The sequence below is a fragment of the Amblyomma mixtum genome, chromosome 3 (assembly GCF_055824585.1).
Source record: "Amblyomma mixtum isolate Tamu chromosome 3, ASM5582458v1, whole genome shotgun sequence".
NCBI classification, from domain to species: Eukaryota; Metazoa; Arthropoda; class Arachnida; order Ixodida; family Ixodidae; genus Amblyomma; species Amblyomma mixtum.
In genome coordinates, this window is record NC_143014.1 from 286,494,598 (window position 1) to 286,518,031 (window position 23,434).

A 23,434-nucleotide genomic window follows, 5' to 3' on the forward strand; every position below is an offset into this window, starting at 1 on the left:
TGCATAAATTGTGTCCATCAATTTGAAATTGTTATTTTATCTGGTACCGGAGCTGCAGCGAAGGTGACTTTTTTTACTCTGTGAAGTCTCAGTGCTATGGTTGATATTTTGTATTATCAGGCGTTTGCTGCTAATATTATGGTGTGCTTTTTAATTGTTCTTTGTTGTTTACTCTAATGTAGGTGCAGTTTGGTTATTAATACTGTTTTTATTAAAGTATTCTCTATACAACTTCCTACTCTTCGACCAAAAAGCTTCACAAATATTCACTGCTGTAACAAATGTCGCCCGGTATTTATTTTCTTTGCATGGAATACTATTTCATCCCCATTCCTCTCTGCAATGCTTAGGCGATTAAGAGTATTGTAAATACATGGTCTGTTCTGAAAGTAGTAGGACTCATTTTTTTTAAACAAAATTTATTCAAGAGAATAGCACAAACGATTGCAATTTTTCACGGTAGCCCCCTTCCCTACCTACACGCTGCTGCCAATGAGTTTTACAGTTTTCGTACGCCTCCAGGAACGCCTGGACCGGAATGCTGCTTAGCTCCCTCATCACGGCCCGTTGAACCACCTCTACCGATCCGTGATGTTTCCCCTTGAGCGTCGATTTTATTCTCGGGAATCGAAAAAAGTCTGCCGGGGCCAAGTCGAGACTGTAGGGGGGCTGAGGCAGCGTTGCCGCCTTGTGCTGGGCAAAAAATCGGGGTCCTCATTCACATGATGAATAAGATTCTACCGGTTGGCCTTTTCCTCCTCTCACAACACTCCCGGCACCAACTTCGCGCACGCTTTCCTCATGGATAAGTTTTCTGTCACGATCTCAAAAACTTGGGTTTGAGGAATGCTCAAGTCATCAGCAATCATTCTGATACTCATTCTACGATGATTGTTAAGTAAATGTTTCATTCGCTACACATTTTTGTTGGTCTTGCTGGTAGAAGGGCGTCTGGAGCGGTCGTCTTCCTCCATTCTTTCCTTACCTTCTCGGAACAGCTTGTGCCACTCAAAAAACACCTGATCTACCCATGGAAGCGTCACCGTAGGCCTCCTTAATCATGTTGTGAGTCTCTTTGCCCGTTTTACCAAGATTTACTCAAAATTTGATCGCGTATCGCTGATCCAGTAAACGCTCGATGACTCTGCGTGACGAGACGTTTCGACAGGGGTTCACAGTACAAGCGACCTCCTCTCTTCAACGGCCGAGAGCCGACTGCCGATTTTCCCCAGCATTCCCAATATCCCCCTTCAACGATTCTGCACGCGCATACCACCTCTCGTCCGGCCGTTCGCCCAGAAAAAAACCAGTCCTACTACTTTCAGAACAGACCCTGTAAATAAATAATATTGGCAGCCATTCAACCATAAGTGATTTTAGACGACGTTTAGGTGGACTTCAGATGAGACACATCATGCACTACACCCGGCTACTTTTTTTGTACTTTTCTTTGGCCTTTGGGTTGCTGCTAGGCACCCAAATTCCAGCTCTGCTCTGGTGATATTTGTGAGAGTTGTAATATTGCGCACTTCTACTAACGGTTACTACATCATTTATTACCATTCTGTGCGTTATTTTAGTTCTTATGCGCACTCTGCATGCTTATTGCGTTTATTTTAATGATTGGCCTCATTTCTTCTTTTTCTGTGTGTTTTAATGCCATATATTTTCAAAATATAAAATTGGTCTGCCTTTGGAAGCGCTTTTATTTTTAGCATGCGAATAAACAATGCGGGGTCATTTGTCGTCAGTTCCCATTGTGTTTGCATTCCTGCGCACTGTATTTTTTTGTCATTGTGATTTGCTTCTTTTATTTCTAGAATTAATCTTTAAAAACAGTACAATGGTACTCTTAATTTCAAAAAGATCTTCATGCGCGCGCTCCGAACATTAAGAGAGAAAATTTGCAACTTGACTGTGCTCCAAGCTTTTGCACCATATACGACTCAGTAGAAAAGACCTCATCTAGGCTAGGCTCACAGTTAGGACGCGAGCAGTGGTCTGTGCAGTAGTTTCAAAATTGGAAGTTCCGTTCAGTTCCACGATGTGCATTCAACAGCAATGGTCGCCTCCCCTTTTCCGCCAGCGTTTCTTTTTAGCCGCGCAAAACGCCCTAAGCCCGCAAGCGCGACGTTTCTATTTTGCGTAGTAGAGTGTGACTTCTAAGAATGTACTACGCTAAAACGACCAAGTAAGCATCAATTTATCTTCATTTATCAGTCATCGCTTACCGCTTAAGACAACGCCAACCGAAGGGAGTGGTTTTTCCGAGTAGTACTTTTTGTGCGGACACGCTTTCATGACACGCTCTGTCGACAGGTCGTGTACTATCATCCAAAATGAAACGCGAAGAGGACAATTGAGGCCCTTGCAGCAAAACAAAAAGATCTTGTCCAGGCGAAGCACAGCAGCAGCGGAACTCAATTTCACTTAGAAATCGGCAAGGCTTTTGCTCAGAAGTGTTAATCAGCCTCGCTTCCAGGAGCTAATATGTTGATGTTTTTGAGTTGCTATATCAGTTTTCTTGTTCGTGTTTTATTCTTTACTGATAGTACACGCCACTCATCAGACAAGAAATGCTTTTGCATTAAAAGAGGAGTCTTGGGCAACGATTAACAGGATGATGCCCCGGACCTCAAAAGCCCAAATAAAAAAATCACTCAACAGTTGCGCTGTTCGAACGCGTTAAAGAGAAAGCATAACCGTAGTAATATTTTCTTTCTTACTTATAAGAAATGCTGGAAGGGACACTTTACCTCAGTGGGCTGTTTGAGGGGCAAGTAACTGGTCTTTCGGGAACTTGAATAGGGGATCCCCTGGAATAAGGAAATAGGCACTTTTATTTCCTTGAGTTTGAAATACTATGCCATTGCAAGTTTTGAAAAAAATCATCCAGAAAAAATTTAACTCACTTCTAGTGGTTCTTTATTAGATGTCATTACAGTGGTTCCTTCTAATTAAAATTTCTGTACTTTTCAGCGCTGCCTTTTTATCCAGTATGGTGAAGGAGGCCGTGGAGCGCAATAGCATCGTTTTGGACAGCTGCTGGGCCCTGCCTCCATTGTCGGCGCTGTCGGCTATGCTTGCTTCGCTAATAATAAAGAATGGGGCTCTGTTCTACGTGGCCATTATGGACGAGTTTGGTGCAAGCCACGAAAGCGCGAACTGGCCCCTGACTGTGCACGGACTGATGGCGCATCTGGCTGGTACGTTTTTGTTGCATACTATGCGATTGCAGTTGCGTGTCGCGGTAAGCACAGCGAGGTGTGCTTTATGAGGGCCACGTTTTCTTCCCACTAAATGTGTGTGCAAACATGCTAACTTTGTTAGGGGTCTGCCTGAGCTCATGCTTTATTAATGGGTATTTACACACAAAGAAGGTCACAAAAACTTCCTTAGAAAGAGCAGCGCCGCTGGAAGCTAGTGATCCAGTGGAATACCTGATCATCGGACGAGTTCGGTTCACTGGTCTAGACAGTAGGGCATGTTCTTTCTCTTGGAACTGGCAGCGCGAAAAAAAAATAATCTGGACAGCAAAAGACGACTGAAACACAGCGCCATGTGTGTATCGTCTCCTTGATGTTTCGTTTATTGCACGTCCTCTCCCCTATCCCTCCCAAACATAAGACCTTTGTGGGCACCGCAAAATAGACCACTGACCACTGGATGCTGGTGCACTCGTACGCAGGGCGAGTGCCGGGGAGGAAGCATTACCGATGTCGCGAGCTCAGTTTTAATAACGAAAAAACGTATGCCGTCGATCATTGAAGGAAAGTAAAACTGCACTCTTGAAGTACACTCTTGAAATCCCACCAGCTCATGACAGCTTTGCAGCCAGCCATCCAACCGGTACGCCAGACTGCAGCGTGTATGATTCCATAGAAATAACAAGAACATGTTATATTTTCAGTTCGATACATTTTCTCGGCAACTGCTTGTTTGTATCCAGAAATGGTAGCTAGGCGTAGTGGGTTTGACGTGCACAAAATCTGCATCTACGTCACCTGTATGTGCTAGGGTAGCTTAACGTGCTTTAAGCTACAATGTGTATAAAACACCCTGGAATATTTTGCGTTATGCTCAGGGTTTTAGTGCGTAGCACTTCGAGCCACAATCAGGGGTTTCGCCTATGACAGTCCGAAGCCCGGGTGGGCTTGTACCTCTCTCGGTTTTTGGAAAAGGAAAGGCGCATAGCTTGTCCCTTTGTCGGGTGACAGCTCAGGCCCACCACGAACGTCGGCTAAAAGTTTGGTAACTCAGTGTTTTAGTCGGCGTTCGTGGCGCGCTTGAGGCGTCCACCGGCAATGCGAACTAGCTGTGTGCCTTTCCTGTTCTCAAAACCGAGAGAGCTTTTTATACCGCGAATAAGAATAGAATGGGTGTAAGACTGTCTTATTTGTTTCGTGCAAGCCGCCGCTGCTCTCTCGCTCACTCTCTATGAGCTTGACGGGTGAAGGAGACAGTGAAGACGCCGCGTCGCGAGTCTCAGCCGATGAAAAGGCGGAGTGGCCTCATAGAACGGCGGTGCACTTAGCGTCGCTTATAAAAGTATAGCAGGGGTAACAAGTGCTATTGCACCTACTTCGCATTAGATTAATTATATAAATCGGCTGTTATTTTTGAACCACTGGCTGTCCGTCCTTTGCTATCAGCGCAGACTTTATTTTTTTACTTGCTTTCATTTTCCTGAGTAAATACTGGCCTTAAAATTGCTAACTGTATGAAAATCATATCATCCATAATTTTAAGCTTCATGGGGGAGAGACACGGAAAGTTCTCGCAGACGCCACTCACAAATAATGTAAAATCGCTTCTTTAGATACAAGGTGCTCATTTTGCGTAGTCTGCTTTATGGAAAATATCGAACAAGTCAACCATAGCTCTAAGGCAAATGACTTATGTTGCCGCGAATCTTTGTAGTGTTTGTTCATTCTTCAAAGCTGCCGGAACGCCGCTTTTATCGCTTTGGTTGTGATGCAAGACGCGACCAGATTTATTTCGATTGATCGCATTCAGGAGGAGCTGAATCTACGTCGTTCTAGAATGCTCTAGTAACTTTGCACGATTTATCTTGACAGCTTGCTATGAGCTTTAAATGGAGCACGACAGAGAGCGGAGTGCATTTTGTTCGATGAGCGCCGAGCACGCTTATTGCTACGCCACCACCTAGTGATCCAGTCCTTTGTGGGCGCGTGAGCCCAAGTAAAGAGTTTTGTTTAGAAGCCACTTTCGCTGTATTCCTGCTCTCCCGACTGCAGTCACCACTACGTAACAATATTTGTGGACCCTCTTCCCTGTGAAAATGGTCAGGTAGTTTATTGAAGCAGAAGTGCTCTGATATCCTGGAGTTTCAGAGAAGCCTGCCACTAATTTTTAAATATAGAGTTTTGAAGCAAAGAACGTTTTGCGGCATAGAAATATGAGTGTTCGCGGACACCGAAAAACAGGCAAATCATGTTAACTGGTAAAGTGATTCGCTAAATTCTAATAGTTAACCTTTCATATGTCACCGATAGGCGCCTGCTTACAATCAGATATTTCTAGCTGGCCGTTAGTAATAGCCATATTAGTTTTTAGAATTTCGAAAATGCGATTACACTCGCCGCTGTGGCTCAACTAATATGGTCCATTTCTAGCGAATTTCGAAAACCGCATGCCTATAGGGAGCTCGAACCGCTGTCCATCAAATCGCGACTTTTCGCTGGAGCAGCGAAGTCGCGAGGAGAGGGGTAGTGACTAACCAATGAAACCTAAACAAGGGCTCATAAAGGCTGCGAAAAATACATGCCATCAGATCAAAATGTAACACAAGAAATACATCCGAAACTACAGAACAGGAGCAAAAGAGGTTATTATCAAATGCAACACAAGAAATGTATTTGAAAATACAGAGCAGAAACGTAAGCTGAAAAAATAAACTCTACAAAACATCAGCGTGATAAGGGAATGGAATCAGTCATAACAAGCCGCAGCTTTGCTAAATGATGTCAGTGCGAGAGGTGGTCGAAAAATTTGTCTCCAAATGTGTCGCGGTTAGCTCTGGAAACGATAATGTTGGGAAGATCATTCCAATGTGATATCGTCCGAGAAAGCGCAGATGAATTGAATGCCGGAGTAGTACCACAGCTGCGTGAAAAAATTGGCAGGGGCTTAGCTTTGGTTAAGCCTGGTAGGTTGCGAAAGCAGGTGTTTTATACTGCATATGCAGCGCCTCTAGTGGGAATAGTGGGGCGCGGCGTGGCAAGCGGCCGCCGTTACCCGACGAGCCGAGTTGGTAGCCCCTCCCTCGCTCCTGGTATGACGTCATGCTATAACGTCACTAACGCCTGTACGTAATTTCCTTTCCTCTAATTCATTTTAAGGCGAAAGCCTTTAATGGCTCATGCTCGCGGTGTCCGTCCTTGCGCTGGAGTCGTGCCAACTGTGGCTTCTCCTCCGCGCAGCGGCGCAACCTCCTGCGTACTTTCCTTTCCTGTAATTCATTTTCTTCACTACGGGCCCTCTTTGTGTTCCTTCTGTCACTCCCACTTACTCCCTTCCTCTGCAAACGGAAGACGGGTGCCCACCGAGAGATGCGGGACAGTTACTGCGTGATTTCATTTCCTCAAATAGGATTTTCATTTTCTTCCCTACGGCTCCTCTTCGTCTTTCTTCTTTCAATCCCAGTGCCTCCCTTCTTGTACGGTGCGGTTCAGGTGTCCACCAAGACAGTTGCTACATCTAAGGTCATTCTAAAGGTCAAACGTGGCTACCGGCTGTCGATACGCCAAAGGCCGTTAGTGAGCGTAGTATTGCTTTCGCAATAAAAAATGATTTGATTATGTACCCGCTGGGTTCTGCGTGAAGAAGCACTGAGTGGAATAGGACATGGTGGGCTGTTGTAAACATTCCTGTGAAGTAAGCAAAGAAGAGATACTAAATGTGACAGATCGGATTATTCAAGAGAAATGTCACATTTATTTGTTTCATGCTTGCGTGATGGTCATAGTTTCTCGATATGAATCGTGCCACACGATTTTGAATGGTTTCAGTCAAGTTAGGTAAGGAGAGTGGACGAGGGGTCCGACAGATGATGCAAACTCGAGTTGTGGGGAGACGAAACTCAGGTAGGCCAATTCGAGGATGTTAGAGGGTGAATTATGTAAATTTGGACGCATATATCCTACAGTTTTATAAGACGTAACGCACATGGCTGCAACGTAAGAAGAGCAGTTTATGTTTGCTTTAAGACCAACGCCAAGGTATTTGTGTGTAAAGGCCTGGATCACCATGGCATTGTCGAGCTGTTGATGGATCGGGATTCCTAACGCCCTTACGGCTGAATGAAATTATTTGACACTTAGATGCATTTAAAGTCATCTGGCACTGGTTACAGCACTGGCTAATAATGTAAATGCCTCTTTGTAAAGTGAGGTGGTCATTCAGACGAGTGTCCTAATATGCGGAGATAATGACTTTTCAATACATCCATCACTTAAATGCGTAGAAGCGCTTGCAAAGCACACGCATTTATGACCGCAATCCATGCTGTAGAATTTGCCATTATCACAATTCTTTTTCGCCTTGCGGTAACATGATACGGACATACGCTATGCTAAACCGCCTTGCGTAGCTTTAACTGCATAGCGTTACGGCTCCCGTTCTAAAGAAAATCCGGCGTCGGCCTTGTGAGCGAAAAATACCCGGAACAGCTACCTAGGTGGGCCGCGTATATGTCACGGGACCTTGTGGCGTCATCACAATCTGCCCACCGGATTGTGAGCAAACTGGCCATCATGGCAGGTGGCAGTTAATTTAATGATTGATCGCTCGGGAAGAGCAACTTGCGTCGCACAAGCCACATCAGTGACACCACCTGCGATCGCAGGGCAGTGGCACAACGGTTAACCGCAGCAGCACTGCGCCAGGGGTGGTATAACATCTCCCAAGGCTCTTTCTTTCTTTCTTTCTTTCTTTCTTTCTTTCTTTCTTTCTTTCTTTCTTTCTTTCTTTCTTTCTTTCTTTCTTTCTTTCTTTCTTTCTTTCTTTCTTTCTTTCTTTCTTTCTCTCTTTCTTTCTTCCTTTCTTTCTTTCTTTCTTTCCTTCTTTCTGTCTTTCTCTCTTTCTTCCTTTCTTTCTTCCTTTCTTTCTTTCTTGCTTTATTTCCTCCTTTCTTCCTTTCTTTGTATTTTCTTTCCTGCCTACTTTCTTTCCTCCTTTCTTTCCTCCCTACTTTCTTTCCTGCCTTCTTTCTTCCCCCTTCTTTCCTCCCTTCTTTCCTCCTTTCTTTCCTTCCTATTTTCCTTCCTTCCTGCTTTCCTTCCTTCCTTACTCTATTTCTTTCTTCCTTTAATGTTTTCTTTCCTTCTATCCCTCTCTTTCTTTCTTCATTTCGTTCTTTCCTTTTTTCTTCCTTTATTTTATTCGTTGCTTAGACATTTGTCTAAGAAGGAGCTGAAGCTAAAGGCTCAATATCGCCTGACAAGGCCTCAGCCCCCTGCTTAAATGACTAACAAGTATGAAAAACTCAATACTGCGGCAGGAAGCTACACAACAATATCGTTGACCAGGAAATGAAATCGAATTGGAAGATATCCACAAATATAGGCGGATTGTAAAGAAAAAAGACGAAAATACATTCTTGAAAGTTTGCAAGCACTTAAAAAGAAATTACAGCATGAATTGAAGGTGAGGACAACAGGTAAGTAAATAAAGATCAACTAGGTATGCAGTAAGACAGTACATCAAAGCGATTTCTTTTCTTTCTTTTTCCAGCAAAACTGAAAATAAATATGCAATATGAACAAATAAACACAATCAGATATGTTTACACATCAGACAAAGATTCCAGATGTGAAATGCACCCGTGGGAGCAAAAATTCCTTGTTGTTAAAAATAAAAATTTAAATACGTTAAATCATGCCAAAAGATGAGAATGACCAACTGCGTATATACACGCAGTGCCACGTAACTCGAACCAAGGATTAAAAAAAAGTGGCCCACCGCAGCTGGCTGTAACCAAATACATATTTTTTCTTGCCGTGTGGTGCTTCTCAGAGCATTTTTAAATTTAATTTGCTCAGTTAATTAAGTGAATTATTTAGGCAAACATTTCCGTATTCACTGTAGATTCGTTTGCGTTTCGTTATGTTGTAGAGGGGGTTGCAAAACAGCCGATCCAGTTTTTAATAGCAGCATATACTTTACGTTGTTCTTTTTTCCACCATTTAAAGAAAGCCCGTGAAATATGAAAAAAAAACACGTTATTGTGGTCTTGTGCTACAACATTATAGCGCTGCCAAGCGTGTCCTGAGTGAACGAAATGCGCGCGCTCGTCGTCTCGAAGTGAGCGGCCGTCTCCGCTCTCAGCACAGACTTGAAAGTGCGTCAGAACATTCTTCCTGAACATGGAAAGCACGTGTCGGGATCTGTGATAAGTGACAACCAGGCCATCGACAGCCAATTCGCGCGGAGTTTCAATTCAGCCATCGCATAGACAAAACAAAAAGGAAAGAAAAGCAGTGGAGTCGCCTCTTTCAAGGCAGCCTCCTTTTTTTTTTATCAGTTAGCAGCTCATTTAACTGAGCGGCGGCAGCTCGCTTGGGCACGGTCAGCGCGCTTGCTTTGTTCGTTCAAAACACAGTTTGTAGCGCTCTAATATGGTATCGCGTGAGCGCAGTAACGTGTTGTTTTTTTTTTCATATTTGGCAGGCTTTATTTAAATGCCCAAAAAAGGACCACGTAAAAGATACGATTCTGCAAAAAACTGCATTGCCTCTTTTTTAACCTCCTCCGCTACTTAATGGAGCGAACGGGACCCTAAAGTCAATAGAAAATTTGCATAATTAATTTTAGCTCGTTAATTTATCAAGCGGATTAAAAAAATACTCTGAGGAGAGCCACACAACGAGAGACAAAATGTCGTTGGCTTCGCCCAGCCCCGTTGAGCCACTTTGTTTTAATCCTTGGTTCATGTTACTAGAAACATCCTGCATAAGGATTAGCCTATTAAAGCAATCGCGTCATACCAAAGTGTCCCCTCCAATTTTCGTTCCGCTAACCGGGTCGTCCGTCATGCAGTAATAGAGTAAACGCTAACGTAAACGCCTTAACGCTATGCTATATCTTTCTAGGCTCACACGATATAAAATCATGACGCTTAATTAGGGATTTCGTGACCGCAAAGAGCAACACAGAGGCGCCTGTGTTACACTGTGTCGGTAAATTTGAGGCAGCTTTATTCCTTTGCTTCCAGTTTCTCATTATTACACATAAATATGCGGCTAATTTTCACTGCGGTAACCACGCGGTTCTCAATAGTTTTTTCTGCACTCACACCTCTCAGGCACCTTATACAGGTGCCTGATTTCTAAAATTTTTGAGAAATAGGGTTTTTGAGTTAGAAGGGCGCTTTTTTCGCCGCAGCATTGTTAACGCTGTAGTACACCGGAATACAGCTAACACGTGCTACCTAGCAGGCTGGTTAACTAACACTGAATAGTTAACCTTTTAACTGTTATTGTTAGGCTCCTTACCTATTCAGACGCGTGTAGTCAGCCGTAATTAATATCCAGATCACATTGCTGAGTATCGAATACGCGGTTAACCTCGGCGCTGTGTGCCAACAAATTTTTGCTATTTCGATGAGTTGCGTGCACTGGAGAAGTTGCTTTGCCTGCAAGCCTCTCAAAAGCACGTGTATTTTGGCGCGATGTAGCCAAAATTTGTTTTTGCACGGCGCCTCTACAACGTAGATAGTATATAGCGTGCTTCATTGTACACTGCCGCTTGAGTCTCCGAGTGGAGATGACCACAAATACCCTTGACAACTGTGGCATAGAGTCAAGAATAAAGTATAATTCGCAACAACTCGGCAAAATTCTTGACCTCTTGAGGAATATTTTGCATTTCCGGCATGACCACCAGCCATCTCATTCGCTTTCAGCATGTCGCAACGAAACGCTGCAAACTGAATTCTATTCTGTTTTCTTCCATTTTTACTGAGGCTTCCTGAAAGGTTAAGCGCCGTTACGTAAGGTTTACATTTAGCGAATCATATGCCCCAACTGCTTTTCTTTTCTTGTGCTAAAGGACACGATATTCAATAGGGTCTAAAAGGTGAATTAATTTTGCTCTGTTGAAATTTGAGTTGTTAGCAATGAAAATTGTTTTGCTAAGTGATGAAGCATTCTCGTGGCTGTGAGTGACGTTTAAGCCTGGGGATATAAAGGAAGGCTTTCAGCTCAGTTCACTTGTTTTCGTATACCCCCCGAGCGTTTTATACTCTCACAATTTTGAGCCAGATCCCACCTCCGCTCAACTTCTTTTAGCCTGTGCTCGTCGGCCGCCCGAAAGGACATCAATCGCAAGGTGACGTGACTGGTGGACTGTTTGGCCTATTTCGAAAGTTCGTCTGATTTGCTGCCGTCAGTTTCCTGGGTGTTATGAGCAATCCCTCCTGAGGCTATTATCTAAAAGATAATCCTGCGGTGTATAAGGGTATCAGAAGCAGTTCGCTTTATTATTGCCGATTTTTCCAACTCGTACCCAGAGCCAAAGGAACACACGCGTCCTTTTTTCAGAATTTCTTAGAAACTATATTTTTTTCGCGCCTTCAAAGGGGCTTTCGCATACGCAATCAAGGTAAACCAAACTGGCGTCTTTCATGCACAAGCTTAACCTTCTTTTAGATCATTTTTCTCTTAGAGACCATATTTTTAGACATTTTAAAAGCTTTTGATAGTCTCCGATAAGCCAAAACAGCTTACGTGATGTATGTGTTCGGAAAACAAATTACTGTAGCACTAAATTGCCAAACAGCCGCCTTAAAATGCTAGCAGCTGGTAAAGTATGCACATTCCCACATACCTCTAGACATTTCAGACCATAAGCATGTGCAGCTGTGTCGATAGGAAATTTTTTCTCGCACAACCCCTTCCGGTAAACTTTTGAGGGTCGACAGCATGTTGGAGGCTATTACTTTCAAATTGCACCAACTAAACAAAAAACCCAGAATCCTTATGCGGGTCGAGGTTTTCCTAACTAACCATTGAGAATTCGTGGTCTATGCGCAATGAATATGAACAAATATTAATTTATGCAATTGCAATCAACTAGTGTCTATCCGTGTACTCAATTACGTGCAGCCAAATCACTGCAATTTTAATGCTTGTTGTCATTAAAATTACCACTCTTATTGGGAACGTTGACATTGTGCATTTACCTAGTGATGACAACTGTATCTCAGGCTCCTAGCAAGGTAACCTTTTAGCTCCTTTTTTATTTACATATTATTTTATAAGCCTGATAACAACCAAATTGAAATATGTCGCGCAAATTTGCGTTCCAGGTCATGTAATACAAAAAAACAGTCGTTGCAAATAGTTGACAGCCACCGTACTCGTTTTATTCTTTCTAACTACGGAATAACCACCAGTGTAAGTTTGAAATATCACTTCAAAGACACTTCTGCGCTGTACTTCTATCCAAATTCGGTCGCTGTGGCTGGGATAGAACGCATGATATTATGCCTAATAGCAAAACATTATACCCACTCAGCCCCGCCATTGTGGGTTCGAAGTCAACCTTTCTGACTGGCTAATGACACTGATATCAAAGCTGTCTTTCGACAAGAAAGTTTTCAGCAAGGTAAAAAAAAAAATCAGCTGGCTAACTTGTTCATGCCCTGTGATATGAAGGCCTCAACAGCATGAAGTAGAGATGTTGAAGTCGCAGTGTCTTCAGAGGAGAATTATACATTCCTGCCAACTTATTTGAGCACTATACCTGCTTTCCACTTTTTTGCAGGACTCGTTGTCAGCCTACTTCAAAAGAAGCTGTCCACCTACCACATTGCCCTGGCGGGGAGTATACTGTACTTTATTGCTGTGGTCGCCTCAGCCTTTGCACCCGACATTATTTGGATGGCAGTCACTCTTGGAGTCTTTGCTGGTGAGATCATACTGTATGTTAAAATATATGTCGAGCGCCTCTATTGAAGTGCAGTTACCCGGAGTTCGTTTGTTAGTGAAATTGTGGGCATGAATTGCACGCAGTCAATCGGACTAGCTCCTACAATTGCAATATGTCAAATAACGTGTTAGGCCCACCAGTGAAAGAAGGGACTCACAGGAGCGAATACTTCTTGTTGGGCATGGGGAGAGGCCTGAGGACGAAGAAAGGGCTCAGACTTCTCAGCACATCATAAGACCACGATAGCGACACGCATGAAGTAGGTTAGTCCAACTGGATGCCGGTTATCCCTCGTCCTGTAGTGCATAATCGTCGCCGTAATCTTAACCGTCTCACTCTGTTTTAATTTAGGCTGCAGCACATGGTGCACATTTTCGGGAAGCGTGGGCTCCTTCGCAAACGAAAATTAATGCGAGCCCCACGTCGGTCCACAATTTCGCAGCAAACGACTACGGATACTGCCAGAGAATGCATTAGGCGATATAGAAGCCTCGTAAGACGGCACTATCAAGGTACTCTGGCTGTATGTCATTCCAGACATTAACGTAGAGATTTTTTATAGCACACTGGCCTCTCAGCACAAATAAGCAGTGATCACCGTCTGGGTTGGTCCAAAAGGAAATGCGTCATTTGCGACGTCGTTTGTCGTCGTTGCATTTATGGAACGCGCACGTATTAAATACCATATAACTACCAAATCCTGCGTGAAATTTAGCTCAGAGAACTAAGGTACCAGTTATTCCAGCGAATATGCAGTGATTGTTTAGTCTCCTGGCCCAGGTCATTCGTTTTTCTCCAAGACAGGAAACTAAAATTGTTCCACACATTTCAACGCCTTATGAAAAGAGTACAGATAAATATAAAAAAAGGCTCTTGAAGAAGCAGAATTACTTTTAAGTGGGTGCACTGCCATCGCTCTCTAATCCTCTTCACTTTCAAATTTTATCAAGACAAGTAGGTGGCAGAGCGTGTTGGTACAGCGGCCAAGCGGCTCAAGCTGTGCAGACTCTATGGCCTGCGCCCCTCTTTGCTCCGGCACTGGTAGTAATGAGGGCTCACTTGAAGTACAACATGAACGCCACCTGCTTAAGCGCTTTAGTTTTGGACGGGCAGCTCAAGCAGCACCTTTCGATTTACCTGCTAGGCCACCACTTGGCGAATTTGTCTGCACAAAAGAGAAGAAAGAGAAGGTGGTGGCGACTATAGTGCGTACTGCAAATATTGCGAGGTACTGCTGATACCTTCGGCTGCTATTTTTTAGCTTTGCTTTACGCCTAGAGCGTCGTAAACGTTTCGCTGCAGTAACTACGGCCGCCAACGCTGTAAATGAATAGGGTTTAAAATCAAACCGTTTCCTTGTTTGAACTTATACTCCTGGTGATCTGAAAGAAAAGGACATTTGTGCTTGACCCTATTTAGTTGGTGACCTCGTTCCACTCATGACTGACTTGTTACTGAAGCGGCTACGACCACTTTAGTAAGGTATGTTGCCGGGATAGTTCATTATGAATGTTAAGTTTTAAAATAAGGCTTTACATTGACCGACACAAAAAGACAGCGAAGACAAAAAGACAGGAGCCTGTGCTTGTCGTCCTGTCTTTTTCTGTGTGTCAATGTAGCGCCTTCTTTCACAGGTTAACATACCATCACTTTCTTGTGTTGGCCCAAAACGAGGGCATGCTTAATGCCCGGATCTGCAGAAAATGTACTATCTGGGAAAAAATGGTATACTCCACGCGGCGGGAGCCGGCGAAACGAAAAACTGCGGCATTCGGCGAGCTAAAGCACGAAACATTGAAACGAGCCAAGCGACATGCCTCCTGATAATGAAGGTCGCGCATTGGCTGTGTCGATCCCAGATGCCGCCTGTAGATGGCGTTGCAACTCAATTTTCTGTTTCTCCGGCTCCCGCCGCGTGGAGTATATCACTTTTGTCCCCGTTAGTACGTTACACGACTTATTTATTCGTGGTAAGCAGAGTACTGAATTTAAGAGTAGGACCGAGTGAGTGTGTCAGCAAATAAGTGACCGAAAAAAATGACCGTTCATCCTATCCCATTCAACTCTGCGAGGTCGCTCGCAGAACATCCTAGTGTGTTTTTGCTAGCCCCTCTTTCTATCTCTCCTCCAAAGGACAGCCAGGTAAACACTGCTTTTCTCTGGCTAAAAACAATACGGTAAAGGAAGCGTTTTCAAACTCCTCGCAGTTCTTGCCAAAAACACCAGATCTTTAGTTCAGATAATTAGCCATCCACTGCAATGAATTTCCATCACCTTCAAAATGTACAGGTTGCGACTATGAAAGTGAACAATAGTACTGTAGACACGTCAAACTGCCCAGAGGAAGCACATATATAGAAACCGTACATCTGGATTCATATGATGGTAATATATTCATTACAATTGATCTCACTCAAATATGGGCACCAAAGTATCGCAAAACACTCTGATTTCAATTTTAAAGGTCCGCATCGAACAACTGGCCGAACTTCTCTGAGCAAATAGTTTGCGCAGCGTGAAGCTTCCAAACATAGATGTAACTCAAAGTCGAAGGTATTCTATTTCGCTTCCCCTTTCTCTTCTTTGCAGGGTTAGGATATGGAATCATCATGCTATCGCTGTCGATGTACGCCGTTTTATACTTCGAAAAGTACAGGGGTGCTGCAAGCGGTGTCAAGTACACCGGCATGACTTTGGCCCCACTGGTCTTTCCTCTGGTGCTGTCAGCACTCATACAAGGGTACGGCCTGCATGGCACCCTGCTTATAGTGTCTGCTGTTGCACTCAATACCTTGCCTATCGCCATGCTCATGAACAAACCACGGCCAGTAACAACGTGCAGTTGGATTGGATGCATCCACGCCCTAAACAGCAGCTTTCGTACAAAAGCTCAACCAGAAAGCAAGAAGCCCGAAGTGACTATTGGGTGCAAAAGTATTCCTAAAGCCAATTCTCAAAAAAAAAGCTCCAAAGAAATGTCACAAGCGTGTGTTTTGAAAGATCACACCAGGGATGGTGCTTACCATCTTTCTTCGATAGAAGAGCGAAGTGTAGCCGAGGAGGCGAGAACAAAAGAGCGTTCATTGTTGGTCACTCCACCCAGCGGTGTCAAGGCTGTTTCAGAAAAAAACGAAGACTGTTCTCCGACAGCGTTGCAGCAGGAGGGTATGGTATTCGGCACAGCTGAAGACACTACTAAGTGCGATAGTCATGACAATGCGTCACAGTCTGAGGAAAACTCGAACAATAATGACCTGAAAAGTGGCGCACTTGGGCAGAGCTACGCTGTCGCGAGACTGGCACAGAGGCAAGGTGCTTTGGTAACAGGGCCATCGGACGGCGAAGAGTCGAGTGGCGACATCTGTAATTTCTTCCGAAAACCCTTTTTTTACTTACTTGTGGCCACATTCACAATCAGCGAGTACACTGTCAACACTTTCGAAATGACCGTGTTGGACTACGCCCTAGACAAAGGTACGCCAAGGAACGAGGCCGAGCCAATCATCACATACGTAGCTGTGGCTGAGATACTGGGGCGGCTGACGGTGCCATTCCTGTGGGACAGGGCAAGACTAGGCCGCAGCGCACTCGTGGCGCTGTGCCTGGCGGTGACTGCCGCGTCCCTGGCGGCCATGCCGCACGCCGGCAGTTTCGCATGCATCGTCGTCTCTGCTATGACAACGGGACTTTCGTGTGGTTGTGTGGTGACACTGAAGCCGGTGCTGCTGAGCGATCATTTTGGCGTGCACATGCTGTCTCTGTGCTGGGGTATGTTTGGCATCGCCATGCTGCCATTTTCTCTTGGAGGACCATTTCTAATAGGTGATTTTTGTGCTGCATTTCTGTCTGAACCCACTGCAGCAGATTTATACAGTAGAGCTGGCTCCGCGAAAATTAGAATAAACTAATAAAGGAAATATTTTGGTGCGGTGGTGGTGACGAAAACATCCATTAATTCTTGAGCCATATGATTACAGCCAACTGATGGATTGGCTCGATATCGCGTAGGGTGGTCGGGAGCTTGTGCCCATCAGCTACACTTAGAGCATAGCCCACCAGCTGCTTTTGTGCAGCCCGGTCCGGGCTGGACACCGCGGTCTCCCATCCCTCTATGTCGGTGATTTGCCATTCAGAGGGTGGCTGGAGCTCACAGCAAATTTAGAGGATATGGTGAAAGTTTGCTATCGATGCCCCGCAGAGGGTGCATTTAGGGGAGAAAAGGCCGGGATGTATAAGGGCAAGGTGAGATGTGGATAGAAAGGTATGGGATTCGAGCTGGCGTCATGTCACCTGCTCGAGTTAGAGAGGGATTTGTAAGGGGGTGGGGGCGGTAGGGATACTGAAGCCGTTGCTCCCTATAGTGGGGAGAAATTTCGTTAAAGGTAACCAGGCGTTCTCGTGCACTTCCTGGGTCTGTACCTGACCCTGGTCGGTTGAAAGGTGCTCGAGCTATGTTGTGGGCTGCTTCATTCCCAAGGTTGCCCGCATGAGCAGGTACCCATATGAGTTGATTTGATCTGATCAGGGTTTGAAGAGAATTGAGAATTTTGAAAGCAGGCATGTGAATCGTGCTTCGTGAAAAATTGTAGACTGTTCCTTTTTGAATCACTGAAGATTAGTGTGGAAGTGGTGTAGGAGTTTGCCACGGCAATGGCGACTTCCTCAGCCTCTAGTGAGGATGTAGCTTTGATCGAACCAGAAGCCATACGGTGAAGTGTGTTGGGAACTACGGTCAAGGCATAGGCAATGATGACTGGCATATTCTGCAGCGTCCACATACACTGCACTGGTATTTTCGTGGTAGTGTTCGTGCAACGCAATGGCTCTGACTTCTCAACGAGGTGGGTGGTGGACCGGAGTGACGTTTTTGGGGAGTTGTTGGATTGTTTATTGCTCCCGCGGGGGGCTGCTTGTGTCCTGGGGAGCTTGTAAGGTTGAGGCCCAGGGTAGAGAGAATGTGCTGGGCCAAAGTGGTGGATGATAGGCGTTCGGGTTGGTCTGTACAGTAGGCTTAAATAAGCTCATCAGAGGTGCTGTGGACCCGTTGAGTAGGAAACAGGCATTCGACGTATGCCTGGGGAGCTTGAGGGCCGTTTCTAGGCTTGCCTGATTACTGCATTTACGTCTTCGGGATCCGCGTTGGAAAGAAACAAGTGTGGAAGGGAGTGCACCACTCGACTTATTGCGAAGGCTTGTATAAGGATCCGGAGGTAGTGTTCCCGCATCCTTCGGTGGTGGTTCGCAATTCGTAGAATCAGACTCATGGTATGGTGGACTGCGTTGGGGAGTTTAGTACTGGTGGCAGTAATCATGCAGTTGTTCTGAATACTGATCCCAGTATACGCACCTTATCAACCTCGGGAACATTTTGATCTTCAATGTTGACTTGAATATTGGGTGGAGGGGACGTGTCTGTGCGGCACTTTGGAGGGTGTAAGAGCAGTAATTCTGATTTAGTCGGTGGGCATGCCAGGTCCACCACCCAGTGTGCGCCGCGACGATGTCCACCCCAAGTTGGAGGGTTTTCTTCACTTGGCTATAATTAGCACTGAATGTTCAAAGCCTAATTTCATCCGCATAGAATGAGTACAAGAGGTTGGAGATAACTGTGAGGGCTTTCGCCGTGGGAATGAATGAAATGTTGCAAAGCAACGGGGAGAGAACTGAGCCCTGAGGTGAACCTCTGCAGGCTAGTCGGAGGGTTGGTGAGGAGAGTTGACCGAATGTCAGTTCTGCCATTCGGTTTTGGAGGAAGGCTGCTACGTAGGAGTGCGTGCGTTCCCCTACGTTACGATGCGACAAACCGTCATAATGGCCGAATGGTGAACGTTGTCAAAGGCCCTGCTGACACCCAGAACAAAGATGGCCCTGGTGCGCTTAGCGTTCCTCGGGTGTGGTCCCTCTTCCGAGAGCTGTAACAATACGCCTTGGGTGGAGAGATGGCTGCGGAATTCAAACATAGGGGGGGGGGGGGGGGGGGGGGGAATAGGTCTGATGCGTACGAATGCAGGTTTTTAGTTAACCTTTGGTGTTTGCGTTTATCACTCATTTATTCTTGTTCAAAATGTGGTCGAGAAAGCTGATTTCTTCATGGTTTTTTTTTTCATGGTTACCACGGATAGCGAGCGCATGGTCCCCGAACGACGATGCATTAGACTTGCGCATAGTTTTCTGATCGTGGTGCCAGAGTCTGTTGGTCTGGAAGAACAGAAGGTCTCATTATAGCGTATGCCATGATCCAGCAACCAGAACATTAACACCTTGGCGTGTAGGACATTTTGAAGAAGAGCATTTTACGCTTTTTTCAAAGAATTGCTTTAGTCGCAAGAAAACCTGACGTTAGATGTTGCTCTTTTAAATTGAAATCTTAACGAAATTTTGGGCTGTTGAGTCATTGAAATCACTTTTTGATACCCAGGTGTCTTCCGGGATACCATGGGATCATACGACAATTTGTACCGCATGCTGTCTGGTCTCTGCATCATCTTCGGTGTAACGCTGCTCTCTCTCGCCTTCTGCGAGAGGCGAGCCCGAGGAAGACGCGAGGAAGACCAAAACCTTCACTGCCATTAAGGACACAGCCTTCGCCGGAACGGCGTTCAGTGAAGAGACAACAGGGACGGGATTTCCAACTGTTCTTCTTTTTAGTTGACTGGAGGGTGCATTTTCACCATTCCAGGACTGCTGCAGCATACGTAAGGTTTTAGCATAACATGACGCCAGAACCTGGGCGTGAAGGAAGGCCTGCGATTGCGCAGTGCCCATTACATGCAGTGCTGCCGTGTCCGTTGAGTTCCTGTTCAGTGAATCACCCACGAAAAGCAGAACTACAAAAAAAGCTAAATTTAAATTATTCATTAACGCTGGACAAACATTTTTGAAAAGAAAAAGTAAAAAGACCACAAACGCTGACTCGAAATTATTGTGTAAGGAACGGTGGGAGCTGCCCCCGTATAATCCTCGAGGAAGGGATTGTGAAGAAGGCAGTGTTTACCTCTTGAAAATGGCGTTGCGATTTGCCTAGGTGTTCACAGCGCACCGTAACGCAGCGCTGTTAATGCTACGGAGGTACGTTGGGGGGGGGGGGGGTTAACGCTTATCTTATATATAATTAATTGCTAGCGAACAAAGCTTCACAGCTTTGCTGAGGATACCGGTGAGGCTGCTTAGATCGCTTTTCGTCATAGCGGAGGCAATGCTAACTCTCTCTTTTTTGTTTTGATGCATTTCATAAGGTCACACCTCCATTTGATACCCTGCCCCACGACAGCAGCACCCCCATCCTGCTTTAGCAACAAATCTCAGCCGGTCTAACGATCTTTTCACGGGCTACAAGTTGAATGAGCGCACATGCCCTAAGGGCTCGGCTTCGCGCATACAATGCCTGTGTGGAATCCGCCAATCCAAACATTACTGCCATCGCCAGGTGGCAGTCTCTCAATGAGCAGAAGGGATATTTTGAAAATATGCATACTTAAACTGGGCAAAGCGCCCATAATTAAAATGCAGCCTGAGGAACACTCTGCGGACAGAGCATTCTTCACGTCATGAATCGAAAATAGTTTTGATAATGAAGTTTCCCATCCTTATCCCGCAAGGACAAATTAATTACAGGCAACTTGGAGTAAACATTGTATGCTAAACCGTGGAGACGTTAGTTAAACAGTAGCCTATATCCATTGATTTAGAGCCGACAAAGAAGGACACCAGCGAAGCAGTGGTAAAGGCGAGATGAAAGCTAGCTGATTACAGGCAATAGATAAAATATAGCTGGAGTATCGTTGCCAAATTTAAGAAATTTTTACGTCATCACACTTTTTATAGGTCCAGAACAACGTACCAGCACATCTGCACAAATCCGCAGACATTGCTAGACCGCCAATGATAACATTCTTGTGGACGCCATTCAGCGCCGGACTGGGCCTTGTTGCAACCTTAACTTTGAAGGAAGCGTTCCAATATGTTCAACTGAAGACTACGAAAGTCTGTGTGAAGGCCGCCTCATTTTCTGAGCATGAGCCAGAAATTCCATGCTATTGTGCCGGTATCTTCGCTGTTTGTTAAACCTGCCATCTTTACATTCATCTTGTCGACGTAGAGTGGACGCGTATTGTCTGAAGCAATCAATCAATCAATCAATCAATCAATCAATCAATCTATCATTGCCAATAATCCTTTGAATATAAAACCTGCAGCTTACACTGACGACTTAGGAAAGATACTAACTTTAAATGAGGTGTGCAAGTCAATTTTTTTGCAATAGGGTCCACAAACTTTTCCGAAAACCACGTGCACTAATACGTGCGGCGGCGCGGCCGCCGCTTGCTCCTTATCCTCACAGGGAGGCAAAAAAAATGGCTTCTGGCGCCAGCGGCCGCAGCAGTTGACAGCATGCTTGACAGTTTTCAAGTGCGCTTTGCGCTGTGGCAATGTGAAGTGCGGTTTGTTTAGCGTGCAGTGGTTTTAATGAAACTGCTGAAGTCACGTACTTGTGTGAAGCGCAGTATATGACGTGAAGGGTCCAGTTTTCTTATTTTCCATAGCAACCACTTTACACGTATTCCTTGAGAAGCTGGCAGCAACGTCACCTCTGAGAATACATTAAGAGCGTGATTTGTTTAAAAGGTAAGAAAAATTCATTGTTATTTGATGAGAGTGGTGTGCTGTTCGGAAGCATGTTCGCAGTAGTAGTGCCGCACGGTAGAGTCTCCTTCAAATCGCCGTGAGGTGCACACCACGGAGGCCGGCGTTTCTCTCATACGGGCTCGTCGTCATCCTGCCGCAGGGCGGGCAGCGGGACGGAGGTACCTGTCCTCTTCGCCTCCTTCCCCGCTACCGGCAGCCATGACGCCCGCTCTGAGGGACCCGACCATCGTCCCCTCTGCAGCTTCAGTTCCGCTGAGCTGTTTGCGCCGGTGACCATCCATGGACATACTTCACCATGACCGTTGCCCTGCTGACAGCATCTTTTTCAGTGCTTCATCTCCCTGCCCCCACGCATCTACTCAATTCCACGGCGACCACAACCAGCGCGCCCCGCAAGGTGCACAGTTTCCTTGCCGCGCCTCTGCTTAGTGCCGGCGCGCGCCTCTGTGTTCTCGGTACGCTACAACCTGCGTTGCTTGGTCTACTTTGCTGGTTGGTCCTGAGAAGGACCGTTGGGCGTGTGGTGCCCCCTACGTTCCACATGCACCGCACTGCACCCGTTTTATGGTTTACCGCCCCTCCTAAATCAGGGCGTCGGACTGTTCAAACGGCGGCTCTGCGAACTGCGGCGATCAATGCTTGTGGTGGTTGGTGCATTCACGTACAGCCGCAGTAATTGTTTTTTGCTTCGAGGTGGGAAGTGACGCGTGCCCTTGATGGGGGCGGCAGTGTATGTAGATACGTCTAACGGCCTGACACCTGTGATACCCCAAGCTCCTGCCGCTATCGCTACGTCCGAATGGATAATCGTTCTTCCATTGGTGCCGCGGGTCGTTGTCGCGCAGCTCCAACAGCGCGCAGCATCCCCCGTCCTGCGCGGACGTACCTCTGTAGGTTATGCAACCTAATATCTTAAGTGGCACCTCCACGCTGACTTTTCCTTCTCCTCTGTCAGCACCCCACGCCGCCGCCTTCGGCTAACGTGATATCTGTTGTCCTTGCCTGGCCGGCTTTCCGCACTGAACCTGCCACCTATCTCCTCCTATAGGGGCACACCGTGTAGGCAGTGCTGTTGCTCTGACTCGCATAGACAGGTATAGCATTAGGACTGCGCAAATCCTAATTCGTCCTTCAATCCCTGACTCTAAACATCGCAAATATGTTACTGTACTGCGTTACTGTTCTTACTGTACAATGCATCATCTACGTTCTAACAGAATTTTAGGCTATAGTCTTACTGCGGCTCTTCCACAAAGGCTCCCAGACAGCAGCGGAAGCAAGAAAAGATCCAACGAGAGCAGAGGATCCAAAAGTATATTTTCCGGTTTAAGTAAAACAACCTCCAGTATTTTCCGCTTTAGGCCCCGAATGGTTCCGAAATTATTTCCGAGAGGCTACCTTTCAAACGTCTCTATGAGCATTAACAACGTTTCCTCGGCATCCCTTATAAATTTCATAAAGAACGTAATAGATATGCATGTAAATATTCGGCGGAAATTAATTATTTATTTCTTTCTGACAGAATAACGTCATTTCTCATAAATGAATTTGCTATAGGAGATGTCGTTTTATGCCTATCGGGCCTTCTTTTTCTGTTAAGTGCACTTGCTTTCCTCCTGGTCAGTTATGTATAATGGGCGATGTCAACACTGACGTGCTCTGACATGCTGGTCAAATAGCGGCGTATTACAGTTTTATATTTGAACATTTTTAAAGACATTGGTACAGAATTGGAATAGAGCTTGAATACAAAAACGGTTCAAAAGTAAATTTTCTGAATATAGAAATAACGTATGTCAAAATTGGCCTCTTCCTAAAAAACTAAGGGGTCGTCCCT

At 45.4% G+C, this 23,434-nt stretch overlaps 1 protein-coding gene across 1 annotated transcript; it reads left to right on the top strand.

The window, feature by feature from the left end:
- Positions 1–2,998: 2,998 nt before the first annotated feature.
- Positions 2,999–19,524, top strand: LOC149355080 (monocarboxylate transporter 9-like). The gene is made up of 4 exons (XM_089576060.1): positions 2,999–3,206; positions 12,787–12,930; positions 15,541–16,773; positions 19,370–19,524. Exons 1-4 carry the CDS (start codon positions 2,999–3,001, stop codon positions 19,522–19,524), a joined length of 1,740 nt encoding a protein of 579 aa, XP_089432186.1.
- The last annotated feature ends 3,910 nt before the right edge of the window (positions 19,525–23,434 follow it).